We start from the raw sequence: 23,873 nt of genomic DNA, 5'->3' as shown, positions 1-23,873 counted from the left end.
CATGCCTCAAGATTGTTCATTATGTCGGAACTTGCTGTCTTCCGTAACTTGCTCAGCCAATGAGGGCATTGAAATCTCTGTCATTTATTACTTGCTATTTCTTGCTATTTATGCTATGCTCATCCTTAGTAATCCGCTCATTCGGAGTTACTATAATTCCGGTTCTCAATCCGTATTCATGAATGCAGCACTGACACATTATTACTGCCTTATTATTCCGACTTGGGCTCCTGTCATGTGACGTTAGGCCGTAACAGCCCCGCCTATTCCTGCGTCGGACGCAATGTCGACAAGACCCCGCGCTTCCCCAAGCATTTCTCTCTATAGTCGGTAAGTATCAAACCAGGTCGGGTGAAACCACCAAGCTGACTTTACTACAGTCAACTTTTAGGCTTTGCGAAGAAATGGCGGGTGAGCCTCTGTGGGAAAGCGCGAAAACGATATTGTCGAATATGAGGGGTCTTATCCAGAGCGGAAGCATGGAACGGGTCAAAGAGAGTGAATTAGGCTGGCAATACCGACTTTTGGAGGAATGCATCGCAATGAAAGCAGATATAGAAGCTCGGGGTCATAAAGTCTGTATCATCTTGCCACAGCCATTTTTGTAACATTTATCTTACAGTCCTCGTCTAGGTACTCGATTGCACAGTTTTTCACTTCGCATTAGCCGCTAGGCTTGAGAACCCCACGAAACGGCTGTGGCTCGCGCCCATACAAGGAAAATCAAACTTGACACGTGCGGAAACCTTACTGCCGGGCTCATACTGGGACATTACAGACATCGATCGAGTTCTCACGCCAGACCGCTTCACCGGCTCGGACATTCTAATAGTAACACTTGACGGGAGTGGAAAAAATTAGATGCGTGAATGGTTAGTTGTCAGAACACGATTAGTTGGTGGAAAGCAAATTGCAATGTGTACAACAACGATATATATTATGATCATATCTAGCTCTTCAATTTCAAAACACGGAAAGCATAGGGCGTTCGCGATATGGAAAATTATTGTCGTAATTGCGGAGGCCCTCAGATTGGCCTTCGTTCTGGGTAGTCGATGAAGTAGTTCCATAGCTGGGATTGAACACTGGAGGGTGGCCAGTATCAAACTGGGCGCCGAGCTCCATATCCACCGTCTCATCCTGGCTGACCGAGGGGATCGTCCCGTAGTCAAATTGGTTGAATGCAGGAGGAATGCGGCCAGTGTCAAACTGGGCGCCGAGATCCATATCCACCGTCTCATCCTGGCTGACCGAGGGGATCGTCCCGTAGTCAAATTGGTTGAATGCAGGAGGAATGCGGCCAGTGTCAAACTGGGCGCCGAGATTCATATCCAAGGTCTCATCTTGGCTGAGTCCCCGGATCGTTTCATAGTCACATTGATTGAAATTTGGTGGAACTTGATCCATGTCATATCTGGTGCGGAGTTCCAAGACTCCACTTTCATGCTCAAAAACTGGTTGTATCTGTCTTGTCAGATATGCAGCCGCTTCCGTACTGTGACTCCTGGCAGAGCTCATATCTGTTTCGGTATTCCTCGAGTGAGTCAGAGGTCGAGGCTCCGAATCCTGATTGATCAATTCAGAGATAGCCAGCGGAACGCTTCTTTCCCGTGGCGCTTGAATGGTTGATATTGTATTGTGTTCAATCAGAGGAGGCTGCCGTCTATCATGTGAATATGAGTCCGGCTGGTGAAGATTGAAGCGATTGCTTGATATTGTGGGTCCCGAGGTGAGTAGATAACTGCGCGTTTGCTCATAATTTTGTGGATCACCCAATGTAGTAAGTTGACTTGGAATTGTATGGAGCAAACTTCCGCTAATTTCGCAACCCCAAGTTCTTTGAACCTTTCGCCACATAGTGTGCCTTGCTACCATCGAAATTAGAGGTGCTCTTATGAATGTGCGACAAACTTACCATCATATCGAATTTGACAGGCAGTCAACCATGAAGATTTGTCCTTTGCCAGATCATGCCAGGCACCAGATTTCCGAAGCAGATGTTTCAGAGCCACGAAACTTCCATATTTGACGTCGCGAAACAAGGTGAACAATAATATCAGAATGGCTGACACCCCAACGTGACCATATATCCGTTCGAAAACGAGCAAACGAATGCCGTCTCTAATACCATGAGATGCCGATTCTTTGTTTTTGAATGAAATAGCGTTTTGTGCCAGGAACCTGTTGATTAGCCCACTGTTATCGTCAATTGCCTCCGGATCTAGAGAACGCCCTGACACTGGTGATGTTCCGAAGACTTCACGTTCCCATTTATCGAACTCTATTGCGAGGGACCTTTGTCCAAGTCCGCGTCGGAAACACGCATCCAATGAGCAGCCCCGGTTACAAAGTCGGATATCGACCACACGAGGGTCCTCTTGCACCCAATCGTCACCGTTCTGCGCATGTGGATCGCGATGAGATGATAAATACTTGAAAACCTTTTCAGATCGACGGGCACCGTGAAGCGCATCCATAAGCCTTTGAGCATCCAAGGCTTCTGATGCTTCCTCGGTCGTGTCATTGTTTTCACCGGTCTCTTCCACAGACGATTGGGTAGCGCAGGACGTCCCACTGCTAGGAGGTGTTTCCGAGCAAGTAATGGAAGTTGTTGGTGTAGGCTGCTGGGAAGAATGTTGGAGACTGGTTTCCGACCGTGGAGCCTCGCTCGGAATAGTGTCTAGTGTTTTCTCTATAATTCGCAAGGTTTGTTCCAACGTGGTTCGGTATGGTATAAGGTCTTGAGTGCTAATTGCACCCAGTCTCGACAAAATTTGAATCGCCTCAACAATCGCAGATATGTTGATCATTATGGGGAAGAAGTTGAAAAATGGAGAATGTCACGGCCGAGAAGAACGATCAAGGCCGAAACAGCGGGAATTGTTCACCGCTCACGAACTCGCAGATACAGCGAGTATGTGCGTATGGGATCCCTGCTAGTGCGCCCCAAATCATATTTCGGGCGCACTAGTAAGGAGATCTCCTGCCTGTGGCGCCTTTACCCCTCAGCTCATCGGCTGAGTCTTCTCGAGAGGCTGCCTGACTGCAATCGTTGGACAATACGAACTTTGAAATCTTGGCCCATTGACTGCAGCTAGACCTGGCTACGACCCTCCGCATGGGTCCCTACCCCGGACCCTCGAACCTCCCCTCTTGAGGGGAGGTTCCAGCCTTCCGACCCTCAACCTACCCTGAGGGTCGTTGAGGTTCACTATGCGGACCCTCGGCGACCCTCAACGACCCGCATTTGCATAAATTTTCCACGCCTTACCTCTTTTGGTTGGACAAAATTGATGATTCATCTCTGTTTTTTACAGCGGTTCCGTTAATTTGTAGATATTTCACTGAATACACCATCAATATAATAAATTATAAACAAATATTCATGTAAAAGTAAACCGTAGGCATGGTCACCTACAAATTACAAGTAATATTCGATGATATCGATATGGTGAGTGGTCAGTGCCGGTTGTCGACAAAACAGCGTGTAAAGTTGTAGATATATATATTGTAGGTACTGTAACCCATGTGTACCTTCATTTGTAGAACCACTATTTTTTAAGAAAACTATAAAGACGTAGTTCAAATCCCCTCATTTTTACATCATTTGAACTGTTATATCTTCTTCTATTACTTTGTCTTTAAGAATTTAGAACAAATTATCTAGGTATGTCGTAACTCCGGTTCAACGGTTGCAATTATTAGACTTGGCCGTTCCGATTAAGACTATTTTCTTAACTTGAGGGTCTCTTTGAGGGTCGCTGCGGGTAAGTGAGGGTCTATTGGAGGTTCGTTGAGGTTCATTTATTAGGTTATCCACTATGCTATCCAATCAGATCTAGCTATGTGGATACAAAAGACGATAGATCAATTCTGGCATATAGAACAGGGACGAACGGATGCCCCAAGAATATCGCGCATTTTTTCGTACAAAATAATTAGTAAGTTCCTCGTTATTTTCTCCTCAGTCATAGTACTGTCTTCTGGTTACTAAATCTATTATGTCTCAGCTCTCCGACGTCTACGCATCATCCAGCTTCGACGGGGTGCAATTAGACGCGCTACAATACCTTGTTCCTAACGATTCCCTATCCCAACGTGAAAGCCAGAGCCAACTACTATCCGAAAGCCAGTTTGGATCAGTTCCAGACCTTCCAGACCTTCCAACCCATCGATCGCGCGTGGCACCTCAGGCCCCAGACATTCTTCCGCGAACCAAACCAGACCGTATCAACGAGTACGTCGTCTTCACAACTACAATGACCGCAGAATTTATTCAGTGGTGGCTTGAAACCGACTTCGGTAAGAAGAAGCGGATCAACTGGGATATGAACCGTCGTGCAGAGTGCTGAAAAGGGTTTGAACAGGTTGCAAATGCCAAAGATGGGAAGCCAGGCGTTATATGCAAACGGTGCCGTACAATTCTTGAGCATCCAAGTACCAACCATACTGGAACCTCATCGATGCAGAAACATCTCGATGGGCTAAGGTGCCGACAGCGAATACCGAAGAGGGGTAATATCCAGCAACTACTTAGTGACGCGGTATGTTTAAACTAGCCTACATTCAATGTCAATACTAATACTGAATTCATTATCATTTAGGCCGAGAGAAGACCGGCGCCTACCTTTACCCAGCAAATATGGGAGCAGAAGATTCTGAACCTGATCACTGTATCGCATTTACCCTTCCTATTCGTCGAGCATCAAGAATTCCAGGACCTCCTTTCCTACGCACGGCTAGCACCCACACCACCAAGCGTTCCATCAAGAAAGGTGATTCGCGACCGCCTTCGGGGTTTCGTTATAGAACAACAACAGGAGACACTACAACAGCTTCCATCTAGTGCAACAATGTCGATTGCGCTTGACTGTTGGACTTCTCCATTCCAGCAAGCATTCATGGCTATCACAGGATACTTCCTAGACCAGGAATGGGACTATCACGAGGTTCTCCTTGGGTTCGAGCCAATTTCTGGATCTCATACCGGAGTGAACCTCGGTAGGATTGTTCTCCAGATCCTAGAGAAGCACCAGATCGCTGACCGTATACTGGCGGTGACAACTGATAATGCGTCTAATAATAAGACACTTATCGCAGCGGTGAATGATTCGACTAAGACGCTACAATCTGAGACAGATTCTACGATTGTCCAAGTGCCTTGCCTTGCACATGTTATTCAATTAAGTCTAATTGATTTACTTGGTAAAATCAAGGCCTCACCGAAGAATGACAATGCCGAGACAGAATGGTCTGAAGATCGTGTACGTTCACTTCGTGCGCGCCAGCAGAAACATGAGATCGCCGATACTCTAAATAAGGTCAGCTTAAAGCTTCTATTTACGAAGCATGATCCAATAACGCTAAGCATCCTTATAGGTCCGCGGTCTTGCAGTTTATATCAACGGAAGCCCTCAACGCAAAGAAGCCTTCTTGAATCTTCAATCTAATAACGCTGGTATAAGGCTTCTCCCAATCCAGGATGTCCGTACACGATGGAATTCGACATTTCTGATGCTCCGGCGGGCGACAAGGCTTCATAACACATTCGACAAGTACTGCAAGGACTTTACCCAAACCCATTTTGCATTGAGTATCGAGGGGTGGCGACAGATTGACTATCTACTTTGCATTCTCCAGCCCTTTTTTACGCTTACTACGCTAGTTTGTCGTACTAAAGACTCGAGTATCCACCTTGTCTTTAGGATTTATAACAAGCTTTTTGATCATCTTGAAAGATCAATACGTCAGCTACGTCGAAAGAAAGTTCACTGGAAACAGCTGATGCTTTCCTCCCTTGAGGCTGCGAAGGAGAAACTGAAGAAATACTACGGCGAGACCGATAATATCGAAGGTAATCTCTATGCAATTGGGATGATCCTAGCGCCGTCGAGTAAGATGGAGTTCTTTTCAACAAGTGATTGGGACCTAGATCCTGAGATAGGAAAGGACTATAGAAAAGTATACCGCGAGAGTCTTCAGTCTCTCTTCGAAAGATATAGCCAACGTGTACCATCAGATATGATACAGCCTAATAGCCAGTTATTAATAACTGAATCGGAGCTAGAGAGGGCCCTTGACGGCGATTCTTCACCACGATCAATTGCTCCGCAGTACGACGAGCTCACCAAATATCTCCAGAGTGGTAAGTAAGTAAGCCTATTTTATGAATCATATAACTAACCTCACCTGATTAGATACTATTAAAGGATCCGTTCGGATCTTTTGGAAAGATCATCAGAGAGAATTCCCTGTTCTTGCAAGCATTGCCCGTGATATTATGTCAATTCCAGCGACTGGTGCCGGAGTTGAGCGTCTATTTAACTCTGCCCGGGATGTATGCCACTACCGCCGGGGGTCGTTGAATCCAGAGACTATTCGTGATATCATGTTGTATATGTGTACAACAAGATTTGATATCAAGGAGGAGCAGCGGCTGATTCTCCAAGAGTATCTTTTAGACCATGAGAGAGCAGCTTCGGCAGAAGCACTTGATGTCCAGACACATACCTTCGAGGCTATCAGTGATGACGAGGAGGAGGATGTTGAGTTGCGTCTTGACACACCGGCTGCTATATCAATTATGCAAACAACCCCGAACGCACCGCCACTGTCAGCAGTCGCCGCTGGAAAGCGGTCTGCGGTCACTTCTAGTGGTGAGGAAGATTCTGATGCTGATGGATTTGCGGAGGAGAACCTATCATTATCCTTCCCTGATACGCAGCATCGTGTATCAGGTAGGATACGGAAGAAGTCGAGACTACTGGATGGGTATATAGTTTGACCCTTGACTTGTTAGAACCATGACTAGACACTGTGCTATAGATGTAATGTAAACCATTCAAAATTTAAACCTCTATTCGAGGATGAACCTATGGTATGCACTAAGGAGTGGATATGTACTGTAGTATCCTTCTGTAAGGCCATACAGTGATGGATTTTTAGTTTACAATTACAATGAAATACAGCCTGTTCTTACATAATTTATGCAATTGACGTCCAGTCACGTTTTTTACCTTTTTGTCATGTTTGACGACCCTCAGGGTCCCCGCGGGTCCAGGTCTCGGACCCTAACCCTCCGCATGGGGAGGTGAGGGTCAGGGTCGTGGAGGGTACCCGCGGGTCCTAGCCAGGTCTAACTGCAGCTAAGCTGTTGTTCACTAAGAGATAAGTTCTTTTTCACTCTAGTAGAGGACGTTGTTGGACAAGATGGGGTTATCAGTTCTCTCCCGCTCAGCGACTTGAATGCGATTTTGGCACAGCAACATCTGAACAAGAGATGCCGATTCTTCTCTGTATATCATGACATAAAGAGACCTCTGTATCTCTGGGCCACCGCTCATTCGAAATCTCATTTGAGAATTCACGGTAGCGGGCTATGATCTGCTTGAGCCTACAGAGAGTTTATTGTGTGGTTTCAAACTGCATTTCCCGCCTCTTCTCCCCAAACAGCTCGCGCGAGACAATTCTATTCGGGGGCCCAGACCCCAATCGAAGTAGTATGCATGAACTTGCGAAAGGCGCCATGCCTATGATGTTGGAAGAACAGCCGGCCTTTTCTCCCCCTTCAGACTCTAGTCTTTCTGCCAAAAACTCAGTACCGATTCGTTTACATGTAAGTTACCCTTTCTCCACATTAACACAAGCTCTAACCAAACAAGGCCGTACGAATTTGGTTCCCTCCCAATGGACTCACACTTATGGAAGACATCAAAAGAAACGGTCTCAATGATGTGGTTTTTGATGCCATTGCTCTTCGAGAGCTTGGCGATCAGCATCAAGCTCAGGATGACCATGGTATCACGCATGAAGCATTCCTAGTGGATCTTGCGGTGCTTGAGACTGGTATTGTACGGGTTTTGGGCAAATATGGGATTCTAAATTTCGTCCCTCTGAGCAGCGATGATCCGATTATTTTGCAACAACCAGCAGAAGATCTCGACTCAAAGAAAGCTCTTTGCTACCAACGCCTACATTCAAAATACTCACAGGAGTATGTGAAAAGGCAGCGCCTCACCAAAGTTTTGGATTTTAAGATGAACAAGCTTTGGACGGACTGGTATGATGACTCTCTTAGAGAAATTGGTAACCGCCTTAGAAAGCTCGGTTATTGTTGATTAAAGTAAATATAATTTGATTTATGGTTTGATCTTGCACTGATCACTAGAAAAGCCTCAATCTAGGACAAATAAAAAGTTGAAGCTCGAGGGGACCGTTTCACACATAATGCTTCGGTATCGTTCTTGAAGTATTCTCCTCACTTCACTATTATGAGGCCGTCTCAAGAAAGTAATCAAGCCCTGTGATGCTTCAGAAGATGAAGCGTCAAAATGCCAAGTCATCAGTGCCAACACTAGGACAGCACCATAACTAAGATGCTGTAAAATATTCCCCACGTGGACGCATAAGTCATTTTCGAGAGAAAAGCCTTCATCGAGATATGATTCCTGGGATCTTCTGCTTCTCAAAGCCTTGCAGGCATCTAGCAGCAACCTAGCATCTTGGCTGGGGTTTTCCGAGGACGTCCATTCCCAGACTGACGGAGATTCAATCCTCAAAGAGAGCATTGCTTTCAAAGCAATTCCTGCCGGCCCATACAGGAATTGGACGGGAATCGGGGCGGGCTTCTAATGTGAGCATATCATCGTCGCAAGCGAGAAGTGCAGGTACTCACCATGGCTAGATCTTTGGTAATGACAAGGTGCGATCGATGGCTACCTCGGACAGTATAAGTAGGTCCCTTTATATCCTCTTTCATTTTACTCTATAAGGCCTCTTCCTCGAGCTCTATGATTTAGCACCTCTTCTCAACACAAGCCTGCCGGAATGTCTTCACCTTCATTCTTTAGCATTGGAATTATCGACATTAATCCAGAATTTAACCTATTCCTTTCTAACGTTCCAATGGCCAACCTAAGCTGTGCCTTCTTCATTTGTTGGCAAGAATACTCTACAGAAGGCATACCACTGTAAGTCTCACCCCGCTAGCACCACGGCCTATTTAGCTGACGAAAGCGTAAGAGACGAAGAGACTACCACTGGGGTGGAATTTCGAGAAGGGTCACTCACTCCCCTAGGTGGTTTCATTCCTGCTATATTGCAGAACCCGCTGGTTATCCGTAATATCCAGAATGACCCGCGCATTGGAGGACTGAAACTTGTCGTATATGAGTGGGTCGTCTATCCTTTTTTCATAGGCTTGACTACTGACATAGTGGTTTATCAAGCAGAACCCAGAATATATCGAGCGGCCGTTCTTTTCTGTAAGCACAGAGACTGTCCACTCATACATCCGAAATCAGCTAACATTGCAGGGCGTTCTCGATCAGAATGGGAGCTTCGCAGCTCAGTGCTTTACCTATCTCGAACCATGTAACCCTGCCGGAACGCGTACGGCATATCATCTTACACGATCTGCCCTAGGTAAAAAGTGCTAGCAAGGGTCTTGGTGTTCTTCCGATTACATTGCTTTCTTCAGTCTTAGCTTTGTCAACATCAAGAATCAGAATTATACATTTCGATGTCTTCCCCACAAATGTACAGCCTCCACTTTGTGCTGATAGCCATTTAACCCCTGGCTTCGCCAATCAGCCATATCTTAGACCTACACTCCCATACACTTGACAACCGCCCGCGTCCCCCCCCAAGGAGTACAGGGCCTTGTCCCATGGCCATACAGCCTGGCATGTGGCATGAGGGCACCCTAGGACTGGATACCAATGTCGTTGTCCAGTCTAGATAAATCGATCTTGCTTAATATAGAAAGTTCGCTATCTCGGCCATACTATTCTACGAGACGATCCCGAAGACCATGCACCTAGACTGCGACAAGTATATCATCATCACCAGCGTGAGGTGCTGATACTTATTTGGTGTAATGACAAGATGCGATCGAGATCGATCGCCACCTTGGACAGTATAAATGGGCCACTTCGTATCCTCCTGGTTTGAATAAAATAGCACCAACCTAAGTTTGAAACCTATATATTGATACTTTTACCATATACTCGTCTATATTATTTGAATCTGTTTTACAAATCGGCCCTATGGAGTGTTTGTCTTCAATCTCGCTTCGATTGCTTCTACCGAGCTGCATGCAGGCATTTTTGGGACCGAAAATCGAGCAGGAAATAGACGAGGACCTAGAGCAAGCAATCCCAAATGCTGCCAATCTCTATAGGTTGACTGAACCTGTGATATATGAGCCGGAAAATACCAAATCTACATCTAGCCTCAAAAGGCCTCTACCAGTCTGCAATCCAAAGCAAACGGAGAAGGGAGAAGCGTCGCAAATTAGTCTAGTTAGAGACTGTTATAGTGAGTTTTTCCTACAAAGCGAGAAACCTTTGATAATGCCTCCTCACTCTGCAACCTTCAGAAAGCAGACCTCAAACGGACTCTATACAATCAGACGGCAACACAGATAGCAACATCATTGTGCTCCCTTACATCCCTCCAAACATTCGACTTGTCAACGGCAGGATTATTGATAGCGAGCGAGATACACCGATTTCTTAAATGGTCAATCACACATTGGAAAAAAGATCATCCTTGAATATGATGCTTAGTCTTAGTCAGTTTACTGAGCTTCCAGTACATCCCCTCTCATTTCACTTTATTCTCAGATGCGTTAATTTTTAATGGCTTCTTGATATCTAAGTCTCCGATATCCCCTATTGACTGAGGTGAAATAGTCCCGGCACTTCTGTAGCATGATTTACCACCAGAATATGTCAATAACTCAGGCATGCTCTTCCAGGTGATATACCATGAAGGACATGATTCGCTGTGAATAGTGGGTACATAGGTGACCAGAATGTGCGAGATAGTTCCGACTCCACAAGGGAAGAAAAATTGGTAAATTGGAATTTTGTTGGAAAACAAAGCGCAAGCAAAGCGTATAAGGGGAAAGGAAATGCTTCGCATTGCATGGCCGATGTTTCGTGGGCAAATCTATGATTCTTGGTTCATGTATTACTTGTCAGGCGGCAAAGGTGTCAGCCTACTTCTCATTATTAATGGGTAGTTCTCGATGTAGTTAGGTCCCTTTGGAAGCGAGATGATTTTGTCCGAGAGACGGACGAGTCAAGTTCTAGGGTTAATGGTACCTAATATCATATATCGATCAAATTGCGAGTTGGAAGAGACATGAGTGGCAATATATAAGTGGCATGACCTGAAACAGAACAACTCTTTCTTGGCAAAAACGTTTTCTTGGAATATCTAGCCAACCAGAGGTCGCAGGACCTCAAGAATTAGTTCACCGTAGTCGTAACTTCAAGCGCTACCATCTGATACCTGTTTCATAGGGAAGATGGCAGCGGCGATTGCGACTGGTGCGAATGCACAGAATTTGCCCCCTGTCAGGAGAGGAACACCAAAAATCACGGCCCTCGCGGACCCGCCCCGATCCATGGACGAGATCGCGGAAGGGGCCCGCAGGGTGCTTAACCACATCGAAAACAGTGGCACGGAAGACCGATATGTCACTGGATATATTCGCTCCGTCCGCCAGTACGCACTTAACGCCCAACGGGGCGACGGCCAGGGGATGGCCAAGGTGCTCGAGGCGCTGACCAAAATCAACCTCGACACCGAACGTCTGAACCAGCGAATCGACACCATCGAAAAGACAACAAGCACCTTATCGACAACTTTATCCACACCCGCGGCGAACTCTGCTGCAGCGTGGCGTAGCTTCCGAGCCGGAGAATGGCAACGCGACCTAACCAAGGCTGTGGCACCCAACACCCGGAGCAACGGCACGTCGTCTCCAGGTGTGCCGGAAATCGAACTTCGCGAGGATCGGGAGGTCATCGTCAAAGTAGGGCCAAACCGGGAGCAGATCCGAGGATTGACGCCGAAGGATCTGGTTGAACGGGCCGAACGACAAAGGACGACAAATGCCCGACAGAAGAATTCTGGGGTACTGGCTAAGCAGGCCTCATTTGTCGCAGCCCGCAAACTGCCCTCGGGTGACGTGGCGATGATAGCTAACAGTGCTGCAGGGGCAGAGGTCCTTCGCAAGCACCCGGCATGGTTGAGGGCTTTTGGGCCTGGGTCGGTGATCCAGGAGCCGTCGTGAGGCATCGTGGCATACCACATCCCCGTGAAATCGATGAAGCTTACACCGGAGACGATGGCCGACGTCGCAGCGGAACTGCTCAGACAGAACAACTGGGGCGAAGACTCCAAGATCCAGTATCTGGGATGGCTGACGCGTCCGGGTGAAAGGGCGGAGGGTTCGATTCTGATCGAGTTCACCAGTCCAGTTGTGGCTAATCGTGCTATCATCACCGGGGTTGTGTGGGGGAAGCAAATTCATAATGCATCACGATTCTGCCGCGAGGGGCGGATGAAGCTATGCAGAAAATGCCAAAAGCCGGGGCATATCCAGTCACACTGTCCCAACGTTCTCAAATGCGGCCACTGCGCCGACGCACACCCGACCTGGGAGTGTCCGTCGACAAAGGGGCAAGCGATACCTGTGAAGTGCGCCAACTGTGGCGAGGGACACCGTCCTACAAGTCGAGAATGTCCAGTGAAGACTGCGGCGATGAATGAAGCTAAACAAGCGCTGGCCAACTGCCCTGCATATCACCGCATTCCTATGCACTTCCGAGTGGCAGCAAGCACCGGCAAAGAAGCAACCTCGACCAGGGCAGACCCCATGGCGTCGAACGGTCTCGAAGCGTCGATACACGCCTCGGAGGGGCAGCGGGGGGAAGAACCCGCGCAGAACCTCGAAGATGCTGTAATCGACGGGGAGGCTGCAGCAATAGAAGTAGAAACATCACCAGAGGAGAACACTGAGCCTATCCAGCCTACTCAGCTCAAAAGAGGCCCTGGCCGCCCAAAAGGCTCAAGAACGAGGCCAAAGAATTCCAAACCAACAGTGGTACCGCTGGCATGCCAAGGGTCAACAAGGCTCCAAGCGGCCTCGAAAAGGCGCCGCACAGGCGAGCCAGACGACACCATGGACGAGCAACCAGACGACAATGAATGGCTCAGCATTCAACCCACTCCGGCCGATCTCCCTCAGCCTGACACTCAGCAGGTTAGCCTAGAACACCAGCTTACCCAATTCATCAACGAGTTCACCACTGTCAACGAGGCCGGTAACACGTCCGAGCCCGATGACGAGGAGGAGCTGGACCCGGAGAGCCCCGAATATCACAAATTGGTGATTCTGAAATACAAGCAGCGGCAAGCGATAACAATCGGATCGTCTCCGCCGGTTTTTACGACGGATGCACCGACAATCGAAGACCCAAATGATGAAGTATGGCACGAGGCCAGCGAACGAAGCGATGACGAACAAACTCACCAATGAAGCCGTTTGAGATTCTTCAATATAACGTACACAAATCGTGGTCAGTGATGGCAACGTTTCTCAGAGACATAAATATCCTCGCGGCGGACGTCGTCGCGGTGCAGGAGCCATGGAAGAACGAACTACAACATACAACGCACCAACCAGCGACGGCAACATTCCAGCTAATTTACCCACCAAAAGCAGCTGCCGACGGAACAACCCAAGGCCAGGACGATCAGGCCCAAGCCTCGGATCTCCCCCAACCGGGAGTATGCCTGTTTGTGTCTAAAAGGCTTGACCCGAGCACTTGGTCGTGTCAACTCGTCTCTCAGGACTACCAGTTACTGAAACTCAGAAAGGCTCACCAGGGCAGAGACTGGACAGATCTCTTCATACACAACATCTACAACAGGCCGGGCAGCAATACCCTTAGACACCTAAAAAAGGAGCTGTCAAAGCGTCCTCATGGAGAACACATCATCCTTGGGGATATGAACGCGCATCACCCGAGATGGGGAGGATCAGGGACCAGGGCCGATCAAGAGGCCAAGCAACTCCTAGAGATCGCCAATGAATGGGGACTCGAGTTGACGACCCAACAAGGCAGACCAACCTGGTCTCGAAACGATCAGTCGTCAGTGATTGACCTCACCTTCATCACATCCAACCTTGTCAGCAGGCTTATCAATTGCGAGAGAGCGGATGACATCGAACATGCATCCGACCATTTCCCGATCAGAACTGTGCTGGATATTATTACACCAGTCGCCGTACAGCAGAAGAGAAGAAACTGGAGCGCAACTGATGATCAGAAACTTATCCAGAAGATCGAAGGAGGTCTACAGACAGGAGGCTTATACCAGGCAGATCCGCAAAAGATAGAAGCCACATGCCAGGAGCTGATGGGAGTGATACAGTCAGCAATCGAGGATTCAACCCCATGGGCAAAACCATCCGCATGGTCGAACCCCGACTTTGGCGACGAGTGTAAAGTTGCGGTCAAAGAAGTTCGTCGCCTCCGTCGCAGACATACGAAAACCAAAGACCCCTACGACTGGATGTGCTACTCGGAAGCACGCAACAAGAAAACGCGACTCGTCAAGAAAACCTTGTCAAGAGCGCACCGGCACCGAGTCCAGCAGGTCGTTGAAGATGGCCCACAGGGTATGTGGCGATTGGCTAAATGGGCAAGGAACCGAGACGGGGCCTACGAGAAGGGTATCACCCCTTCGCTGAAAATGCAAGATCCCCAAATACCTGGAACTCTCGCGGAAACAGTGGAACGAAAAGCAGAGGCATTCCGGGTTGCCTTCTTCCCCGAACCGCCGCCAGCCGATCTATCCGACACAGACTCATTCCAGTACCCACAGCAGATCGAATTTCCAGCAGTCACCGCTCAGGAGATACAGGAGGCGGTGCGAGGAGCGAAAGCAGGGAAAGCACCCGGAGAAGACGGTATACCAAACTCTCTCTGGCACAAGCTTATCGAGATACCGGTGGTTCTAGAAACAGTGGTCCAGTTATTCAACGCATGCATAAAAACGGGCTACAACCCGTCACATTTCCAGCGCTCAATCACGGTGGTGCTCCGGAAGCAAGGCAAAAGCGACTACCAGCTCGCAAAATCTTTCAGACCCGTCGCGTTGCTGAACACGCTCGGGAAGTTTTTGGAGGCAGTTGTCGCGCGACGGATCAGCTACGCAGCAGAAACCAATGGCTTGCTCCCACGTAGCCATCTAGGCGGACGAAAGGGCATATCCACCGATCATGCTATCCACATCATCATCGACCGAATCAAAACCGCATGGGGAAAGGGCAAGCCAGTGGTATCTCTGCTGATGCTGGACGTGTCCGGAGCGTACGACAACGTCTCCCATGAACGTCTACTACACAACCTCAAAAAACGTCGCTTGGGACATTTCGTTCCCTGGGTGAGGGCCTTCTTGACCAATAGAAGCACAAGAATCCGTATGCCCGAGGGCACATCCGGCCGAATCCCGACGCCAACAGGCATCCCTCAAGGATCACCGATCTCACCCATTCTATATCTCATCTACAACGCAGACCTCGTTGAGAACTGCGCTAACGGTGTGAATAGCAACGGGTGGGTCGACGATGTTTGCTTCATGACAAAGGGAGACAGCGAACGCGAAACCATCAAGAAACTCAGAGCGGCATGCCGCAAAGCCGACCAATGGGCCGAGAAGCATGCATCAGTTTTTGACCCGAAGAAGTATGCACTCGTGCATTTTGTAAACACCAGGGAAGTCGACCCACAATACACATCGCTGTCTCTACGAGGGCACACCGTGACAGCGACGAGGACAGCTGAGCGGTACCTAGGCTATTGGCTGGATCCGGGTCTAGAATTCCACCATCACCGCGAGAAAGCGGTGACCAAGGCCGGCGTCTCTCTCCACGCACTACGAAGCTTGGCGGGTTCAACGTGGGGAGCCTCACTCTATGCAATGCGGAAGATCTACCAAGCGGTGATCATCCCGCAGATGCTCTTTGGGGTTTCCGCGTGGTATCAACCTACGCTCATCAGTAATTACAAAGCACGCACAATCAGTCAGCCTTTCGCGGCAATACAAAAACAGGCAGCATGCCTGATCAGTGGGGCTTTCAAAAGTACGGCAGCCGAAGCACTGAATACCGAGCTTCACCTACCGCCTATCTCTGTTCACATGAACCGACTGGTGAAAGAAACGGCCCTTCGACTACGAACAGGACCAGAGTCCGCTGTCCCACCAACGATGTTACGTCGCCGACCGGCAGATGAGAGAGACTGGGCTGGATGGACACCAATGGAGGCGCAAGCTTGGAAGGCGGGCGGATGTCTTACGGCTCCCCCGAATACTTTGACAAGAGGATGGGAGAGTCGAAAGGCATTCGTCCTGGCACCATGGCAAGCGCCACCAGAGGTGATCATCGAGGACAGAGAAGCTGCGGTTAACAATCACAACCAAATCCTGACGAAAGACCCAGGAGCAAGACCCTTGATTCTGTACACTGATGGGAGCGGAATTGATGGAAAGATCGGAGCGGCAGCGGTCGTGGGCCTTGAGGATCAACATGTTCACAGCCAGATGGGAGACGATAATACGTCCACCGTATATGCGGCAGAACTTCGAGCCATTGAGATGGCTCTTGAAATGGTTCTGGAAAGCACAGAGCCATGGGCTAAGCAGGCGAAGAACGGGATAGTCATCTTTGTAGACAGCCAAGCAGCGCTGAAGGCGCTGAGGCGACCGGGGATGCCGTCAGGACAGATCTATCTAGCAGGATGCCTCGGCCTGATCCAGCGGCTTGCTGGCAGATGCGTCCGAGTTGAGCTCAGATGGATTCCTGCGCACCAAGGGGTCATTGGCAATGAGATTGTGGACCAACACGCAAAAGAAGCAGCCCAAAAACCGGACGGCCCACAGAACCCTCGCAACCGAGGTATATGCCTCGCAGCCGCAGCGAAACGGCGAATCCGCAGAGAAGCGAAGCTGGAGTGGGGCAGGACGTGGGCCAAGGAAACGACCAGTCGACCGACAAAACGCTTGATTGAAGCACCAACCAAGAAGACGCTAGAATACTGGTCGGGCCTGCGAAAAGCAACGGGCTCGATTCTGATGCAGCTTAGAACTGGGCGAATTGGCCTAGGGGCTTACCTGAATCGTATCAACCGACGCGAAACAGCGCGGTGTGACTGCGATCTTGGCAGCCAAACAGTAACACACGTCCTGCTGGAATGCCCCTCGCACCAGGACGAGCGAGACTGGATGAGAAGCGCTCTTTCCGACAAGGGAATTACTCTTAGTCGAGACGAACTCCTGACACGACCGGAGGCTCGCACGGCTGTGGCCGAATTCATGGTCAAGACTGGCCTCCTAGGCCAATTTCAGACAGTCGACCCTACGGCTCTGGGCGAGGAAGGGGACGACCAAGGAGCGGAGATAATGATCCCTTAGACAGTGTGACGGAAGAAGAAGGATGGCGCCCATTAGGAGTACAGTGCCAGGTCCACTGTACTCCCTTGATCCAAGCGAGCGCGCAAGCGGCAGCCAACAAGACTGGACAGGTGAAGAGAAGAGGGCGTGGGAATGGTGTGTTGAAGCGGGGCCCTGGTCCTACCCGCGACCAGGGGTAAATGACGTACAAGTCGGCTTTGTGTTTATCATGTTTGCATCTGTGCATTTCTTTTGTTTGGTTTACATCTTTCGATTCGAGGACGATTGATCAGAAATTCGCAAGGCGAGTTCCCTGACGGTCGCCCAGTGGGCTGGTGACCACCTTCCAGCTGTCGGCAGGCCTGACAGCACTCCCGCATAGCAGCATATATATAGAGCGAGCTACATCGGGCAAATGAATACATCATCATCATCATCATCATACACCGCCGCTTCGCACGATTGGCTCGCCTTTAGGACTCATCACATTTTCGCTCGTATCTGCAGGCTTGCTTTAACTGTCTCGACCGTCACGGATTTTTTTGTTGCTACCCCGCTCTTCCTTCTGTATGACTTTCTCGTTTATTGCATAGTCCCCTTTCTATTCCGTCGCGCTTGATTGTCTTCTTTTGATATGTCGTCGAATAAACCCTCGCCCGCTATTCTTCATGTGCGTGATTTCGTCGAACACGTTGAGCCGGATCCAACGCGCCCGGGTAAAGCACTCTCGATGCAACTACGTGTCTCCCTAAACATCCCATTCAAAGATATCGAATCAGATGAGGTTGAATCGAGTGAAATCCCTACTTTGATTAGATTTTTCAACGAGGGTAATCGATCCGACATTTACCAACCCAATACTTTTGTTTATTCATCTGGAGCCTTTTTGACTACATCGTCCGAAGATGATGATTTCCACATTATACTCCATGCTCATAATTTGGACCGGTCGGTACCTGTGTAACATACTAATCCGAGTAGTTCACTGATTCCATACAGCCACCCGGGTAATCAAGAAGATACAGATGTCTATTTTATGCACTGTCCCGGTGCTGCACAGCCTATAGTCACCTTTCTCGGGGTTGTCCTTGAACGGAGAGGACAGTTGAACGACGGACGGAATTTACTTCACTATCGTCTTCAAACAACAGTTTACAACCCATCAACCCGCACCTCTCATACTTTTCCCGTCACGGCTTTTTTCAAGAATGGGCAGCGTTGGGCAAATTTTCCGCCGCTCAGTGTGAATTCCCATGTGTTCTTTACCGGTCGTATCTTTGGCCTCACAAAAGAAAATCGACAGTTGGCTGTTGTAACAGATGACATCCATTTCCTGCCAACGTCAACGAATAGTCTTCCGCCAACCCCTTCTTTTGCAACCGGGAAAAGGAAGCGCGTTGACCGATGGTCCCAAAGAGCTGAGCCAACAACCCCGTCCAAATCCGCTTCCCAATCTCATGATCGTCAGTTTGCAGAATCTATCAGAGCGAATACGCCGGTTGACGAGGATAAGGAAAGTACTCAGATTACGTGGGCTGACACGCTGGATGGAACCGAAAGTGCTCGACAGACAAGTACACCAACTCCTGAAAGGCGTTCACAGAGACCAAGAAAGACTTCATACGCCGATATACTTGCACAGTCTAAATGAGAATACGGCCGAGGAAACGAGGTTTATGTCAGTTCGTGTTGCGGATATTAATCATCCGGGAGCTTCTTCATTGGCTCCTGTGGATTTTATGCCAGTCTTGCATTTGATTTCGAACTTTATATGATACATTTTAACGTCGCTTTTCAATTCTATCTCTTACCACTCCCCTGCCTTTTCGTTTCAGGGCCGATGCGTGCCACGCGCGCGTCTTCCAGTAATATGGGGACCTGTGAATTACTAGATCCGGTTAGTTTTGCCGTTTCCGGCTTAGCACCCCAATACGCTGTTTTGTAACCTTCTCCCTGTGCCGCCTTGACATAAAGACGCGATCGCGCACTTTCGCCCTCTGCTTCCCTTCTTCCCCTCCCTCCAAGCCCTCTATCTTGCACTCATCGCCGCCCCCTTTCTTTTACTCTGCCCCCACCGACTACTGCGCATTTGCTTTCAGCCCGACGCACTGCCCCTTTCTTTTTTACCGGAGAAGCCGCTCGACCCGACACCCAGCTTGCAATGCCTGTCACCCGGGACCGTAACCCCTGGGATGATACGGCATCCTGTTCTTTCGTATCGGTAATCCTACTCCTTCCCTAGGGTAGTGATTGAGCACCATGCTACGAAGATATCTAGGTCTCCCTCTGCCAGTGCGCCTTTCCGTCTCTGATGACCGCGGACCTCCTTCACATCTGCAAAGTGCCGGTATACCCTCGAAGCTGAATATCCCTCTCCGGTAGCCCCACCTGAGGTTGCATTGCACAGCCCGGCTTCGCAGAATGGCTCCCGGTTGCCTGGCCAAGCACCCAGTTGTCAGTCTCTCCGGTTCCTCTCCACCCTGTCGGTGAAAACTCGAAATGACAGCTCGGTCATGTGGGCCAATAGCGAAAATGCCGCACACGCCCTGGGCCTTGATCGATGCTGCATCTTATGGTCAATGCCAGACTGCAACTGCGGAAACCATATCATGGTCACCTTCCGAACGGAGAAACAGCTAAGAACGGGCAGATGACTATCATGGGCATGCGCTGCGAGGGCCATCAGCGAGCGTAGCGGGAATTGTTGCCTGGAAGATGCATTGCACCTCAGATCTTACTTCTCGGTATGGACCTGTCTTGTTTTCAGCCTCTGCCCCACACTGGCGTCCTTGGTTGCAATGGGTTGGATTGCAGGTTCTGGTTGAGATTGTCTACGCTTAATAGAAGAATAATTCCACCTCCCGCGCCTCCGTCACCGTCTACTGTTATGGCTGGCCAGCGTCCTCAAGGTGCCGATTCTGGAAATCACATCCAGACTGGAAACCTTCCAGGCAATGAAATGATCCATCCCGCAATTCCCCCATTCCCGAACGATTATGACTAGTGGATGCTTTCCCGTATATCATCTCTGGAGACACGAGAATCGTGCGAGCGGCGCTGGAGTGCAGAAAGATTGTCGTTATCTATGGGCAAGCCAATCATTTGATTTCCATTCCTCAGCTAGCTGGAACGTTCAACCGCTATTCTAGTCACCTTCGTGGTTGCCCGGTGCAGTTGTTCTCGCTGCCTCTAGTCTCGCAACAGTTCCAGTTCGTCGAGTATGGGATACTCAACAGGCGGGATCCATTGGGATTCCATATCAATGAGTTATACCTAATATGGTTGGGACGTTTGGTACAGCAACGGGGGGTTTTTCGTGGTAGGCTCGCGGACAGTATTAAATGGCGGTGAGTCTTAAGGCTGATTGTAGCAGTCCACTCCGTTCTCACTTCTCTTTACATTATCTCCCAGTTCCCTCCCCGTCCTACTTCCCTTCACTACAATGACGACTTATGTTGACGACTTATGTTCTTTGCAATCCTGACGGCGCAATTGATGGATTCTTCAACTCGAACACTACTGTAACAGACAGCAATGCGATGAATTGGCCATTTCTCGCGCTGGTGGTGTGTCCACTGCTTTGCAGATGCAAGGAGTGTGCAGTTATACTGTGACAGCGGGGCCCAACGAGTCCAAGCTCTTCCAGTTCCGAGGTGAGAACTCTATCATTGATATGGGTAACATTACCCTTGCCAAAGGAATTCATCCCGAATTTGTGGCTAGCTGCACCATGGGCGATTCGCGGCCATTCTATATCTACAAGATGGAGCATCTTCCTGGGACTGCGCGCATAATGGCACGAGTTCCTCGATCTGTCCCGACGGTGTAACACTATCAAGGGCTTCGCAAGGTACGCCTAGCAAAGTTTTTGCTTCATTTTAAAAGAACTAACATTTTAGAACTTGTTCTTCACAGTCATGGAACAACGATCTACGGCCATGCTCAGATGAAACCGCGACCTTGCTTATGGAGTTCCAATCAAATTATGACCTTCTTGCTCGAAAGCTGCCGTATCGCTTTGCACCAAACCTGGAAAGGGTCCGCAAGGAGCTCCCGTCACTCATCTCAAAAGCCTTCCCTTTTGTCCTTAGCCACGGTGACGTCAATCCGAAAACCGGAAATATCACAGGGATTATCGACTGGGCTGAATCAAGGATTCTGCCATTCGGATTCGCGCTATATGGGCTCGAGAATCTTTTGGGCCGGACGGATTCAGAAGTGTGGCACTACTACGATCGCTACTGCGCACTCGAGAGCCTATTCTGGCAAACCTTTCGATAGGAGGCTCATAATTTCTCTGACGCTGATTTGTATGTGATCCGCGCTGCGAGGATGGCTGGATTTTTCTGCCATAATGGAACTAATATTTGACGCGAAAGGCGTGGTGCGACGTGTGCGGATGGGCCAGCCGGATGGTTCGCTCGCATATCTCGATGCTTTCTGTACTGCCGGTAAGTAGACTCCTCTTTTGTAAGCCTGCTTATGATGCGTTACAAACCAGGCAGAGAGAGGTAAGTTGTCGTGTGCAGATGTAGGTATTTCTATATGTATTGACAGTAAACTCTGGACATACATATTGATACTTAGTCAATCTAGTGAGCGAAAGGGAACTAGCTTTAGCAAATCGGTAGTAACTCGCCCGATATAACGACAACTCTATAACTATAGGCTACCGCTGTTGAGATACCAAGTTGTAATTTATCGCATTCAATATGTGTTTCGAGTGGCCGGGCCGTATGTGAAATACTTTACTAGATGTTACTACGCGAACATAGTTGTAAACCTTCGTCAGGCTATACAGGCAACGCGCATAGAACTTATGTTCTGAGCCCGTTCTCCCGAGAAGACAAAACATTATTCGTTCATCCATTCTTCCTGGGTTGCTCGGAAATATGATAGGTCAAACCGTGCTGCAGAGCGTTGCACGACGAAATACGGGGGCACGCCCCCATCAGCAATTCAAGATGTCGGGAATCGGGATGAGGGGCTCGTTCCGATTGGCAGTAGAGTATAAGGCGGTATAGAATTTGGTGGCATGACATTGGATGTGGCCCCAGACCGATCACCGCTTCCTCTTGCCTGGGAATTTTTCTTGACCCCCTTACCTACCTAACTAACTAGTACTTAAGTAGTTAGGTAAGTAGTCAGCAGAAGAGTGGTCGAATTTTTCTTGATCCCTCAAAGCAAACGTTGTCACCGTATCGACACTGGTACCCATACACAAAAGCAGACAATCATTGAGTATCACAGCTCAGTCCTAGCCTTTTCTTTTCTGATCCTTGTACACGAATAAATTTCTCCCCTTTCCAAACAATCTTGGGTTTTTTCCTCCCGGCAACTCATCGTATTGTTTGTTCCTCACCTTTGCTCGATCAGCAGCTACGAGACCATGCCACAAACTCTAAGACCGCTCGACTACGGGTGCACGGATTGGCGGATCAGTAGCCAAAGAGTCGCAGATCTGTACAGTTCTGGTACCAGGCTTTGGACGAAAGAAGATCTCGAAGACATAGAACAACAATTGCGCCAATCCTATGCAATGGAGCGATTTTCAGTCCGTCGAATCGATGGAAGCATAATCCAAATTTCCAATCCCATGTTCCAAGTACAGAATCCTATCTGGTACGTGGGTATGGTCTTCTGACCCAATTTGAGCCTGAAATCTAAGTTTTCCTTAGGAAACCCCATGTCAAGTACCAAGAATATTGGCAACTTGTGAAAGCACAACCCAACGGCCCACATGAAACTTACCTGTGCTCTTACATTGTGGATTGGAGCAATCAGACTGCACGAAACTTCCGAGAGCTTATAGCACAGCCTATGCAAGTCTTTGACGAGAAACACTTGTTGTGGCAGAATAGCAAGACCTGCAAGCACTTGGCAGCCTTGGTCCAAGATATACTCGGTAAAAACACTGTGAAGAAAGTTCTCTGCTTCGGGCTCGGTGATTTTTGCCGCTCCGCGCCTGAATGGCTAAAAAGGCAGCACGGCTCTTGGGATGAGAACTCTGAGGTGAAAAATGTTATGGGTTGCATGATCCAGCATTCGATGGCTCTCACTATCGCTCAACTTTGTCGTGGCAATAAAACATTGCCATTACTTGCTCAGGACCCAGATTATACAGAGGTCGCGGAAGAGATCCTGACCAAGAAGGAATTCAAAATTGTTGGAACTCACGGTGCAGGAGGATTCGCGGAAATTGACGAGGAATCGATCATAATATCACCCTTTGCTGCCGCCCCAGTGAAGCAGATTATCGCCGACCTTGCTCGGCCTGTGCTCATTGTTTCCACCGGCTTTGAAGTCTTCAATGGCAATGAGTAAGTTCGCTTTTATCGATCCTCGGATTTGTCTAACCATTGCACTTCACAGAAAACCATTGGCAGATGCTGAATCTCCGAGAACAAGGCAAATGTGGCTGGATTATGATGCCTATAGCCTTCCAAGCCATTCTGATGACGTTGAAATATGCTCTGCACTGAAAGGACTACATTTGTATTGTAGACGCCAGCAACCTCTGGATTCGCAAGGAGCCTAAGTTCACGTAATTTTATATCTAGTGACGGTGGATCACAAACGATCGCAAATATGAGATGAATTTCAGAACGGCAATCTTATGT

General features: G+C 48.8%; 6 protein-coding genes across 6 annotated transcripts; 5 read left to right on the top strand and 1 right to left on the bottom strand.

Moving 5' to 3' along the window:
• Nucleotides 1-963: 963 nt before the first annotated feature.
• Nucleotides 964-2,810, bottom strand: N7508_007324 (uncharacterized protein; the record flags this gene model as incomplete). The annotated part of the gene is made up of 2 exons (XM_058465388.1): nt 964-1,454; nt 1,916-2,810. 2 exons carry the CDS (start codon nt 2,808-2,810, stop codon nt 964-966), a joined length of 1,386 nt encoding a protein of 461 aa, XP_058317790.1.
• A 1,573-nt stretch (nt 2,811-4,383) lies between these two features.
• On the top strand, nt 4,384-6,784 carry N7508_007323 (uncharacterized protein; the record flags this gene model as incomplete). Its single annotated transcript, XM_058465387.1, has 5 exons — nt 4,384-4,437; nt 4,500-4,544; nt 4,605-5,321; nt 5,380-6,145; nt 6,198-6,784. The coding sequence occupies 5 exons, from the start codon at nt 4,384-4,386 to the stop codon at nt 6,782-6,784; spliced, it is 2,169 nt and encodes a 722-aa protein (XP_058317789.1).
• A 717-nt stretch (nt 6,785-7,501) lies between these two features.
• Nucleotides 7,502-8,117, top strand: N7508_007322 (uncharacterized protein; the record flags this gene model as incomplete). The annotated part of the gene is made up of 2 exons (XM_058465386.1): nt 7,502-7,615; nt 7,662-8,117. 2 exons carry the CDS (start codon nt 7,502-7,504, stop codon nt 8,115-8,117), a joined length of 570 nt encoding a protein of 189 aa, XP_058317788.1.
• A 709-nt stretch (nt 8,118-8,826) lies between these two features.
• N7508_007321 (uncharacterized protein) lies at nt 8,827-9,437 on the top strand (the record flags this gene model as incomplete). The annotated part of the gene is given in 3 exon segments (XM_058465385.1): nt 8,827-8,969; nt 8,989-9,178; nt 9,216-9,437. The coding sequence occupies 3 exon segments, from the start codon at nt 8,827-8,829 to the stop codon at nt 9,435-9,437; spliced, it is 555 nt and encodes a 184-aa protein (XP_058317787.1).
• Nucleotides 9,438-20,705: 11,268 nt separating this feature from the next.
• On the top strand, nt 20,706-21,534 carry N7508_007320 (uncharacterized protein; the record flags this gene model as incomplete). The annotated part of the gene is given in 3 exon segments (XM_058465384.1): nt 20,706-20,774; nt 20,786-21,076; nt 21,169-21,534. 3 exon segments carry the CDS (start codon nt 20,706-20,708, stop codon nt 21,532-21,534), a joined length of 726 nt encoding a protein of 241 aa, XP_058317786.1.
• Nucleotides 21,535-22,559: 1,025 nt separating this feature from the next.
• N7508_007319 (uncharacterized protein) lies at nt 22,560-23,873 on the top strand. Its single transcript, XM_058465383.1, has 3 exons — nt 22,560-22,875; nt 22,932-23,573; nt 23,626-23,873. The coding sequence occupies exons 1-3, from the start codon at nt 22,643-22,645 to the stop codon at nt 23,789-23,791; spliced, it is 1,041 nt and encodes a 346-aa protein (XP_058317785.1). The 5' UTR covers nt 22,560-22,642; the 3' UTR covers nt 23,792-23,873.

The sequence above is a fragment of the Penicillium antarcticum genome (genome assembly GCF_028974205.1).
Source record: "Penicillium antarcticum strain IBT 31339 chromosome Unknown utg000007l_segment0_segment0, whole genome shotgun sequence".
NCBI classification, from domain to species: domain Eukaryota; kingdom Fungi; phylum Ascomycota; class Eurotiomycetes; order Eurotiales; family Aspergillaceae; genus Penicillium; species Penicillium antarcticum.
Note: the sequence above shows the minus strand (reverse complement) of the source record. Positions and strands in the feature narration are given on the sequence as shown.

What these genes read in the sequence shown, in the direction of transcription:
- N7508_007319 (XM_058465383.1), top strand. Translation starts at nt 22,643, where the DNA reads ATGCCACAAACTCTAAGACCGCTCGACTACGGGTGCACGGATTGGCGG. An exon ending in CAAGTACAGAATCCTATCTG is followed by an intron (nt 22,876 to 22,931) that starts GTACGTGGGTAT and finishes AGTTTTCCTTAG; the next exon opens with GAAACCCCATGTCAAGTACC. An exon ending in GAAGTCTTCAATGGCAATGA is followed by an intron (nt 23,574 to 23,625) that starts GTAAGTTCGCTT and finishes TGCACTTCACAG; the next exon opens with AAAACCATTGGCAGATGCTG.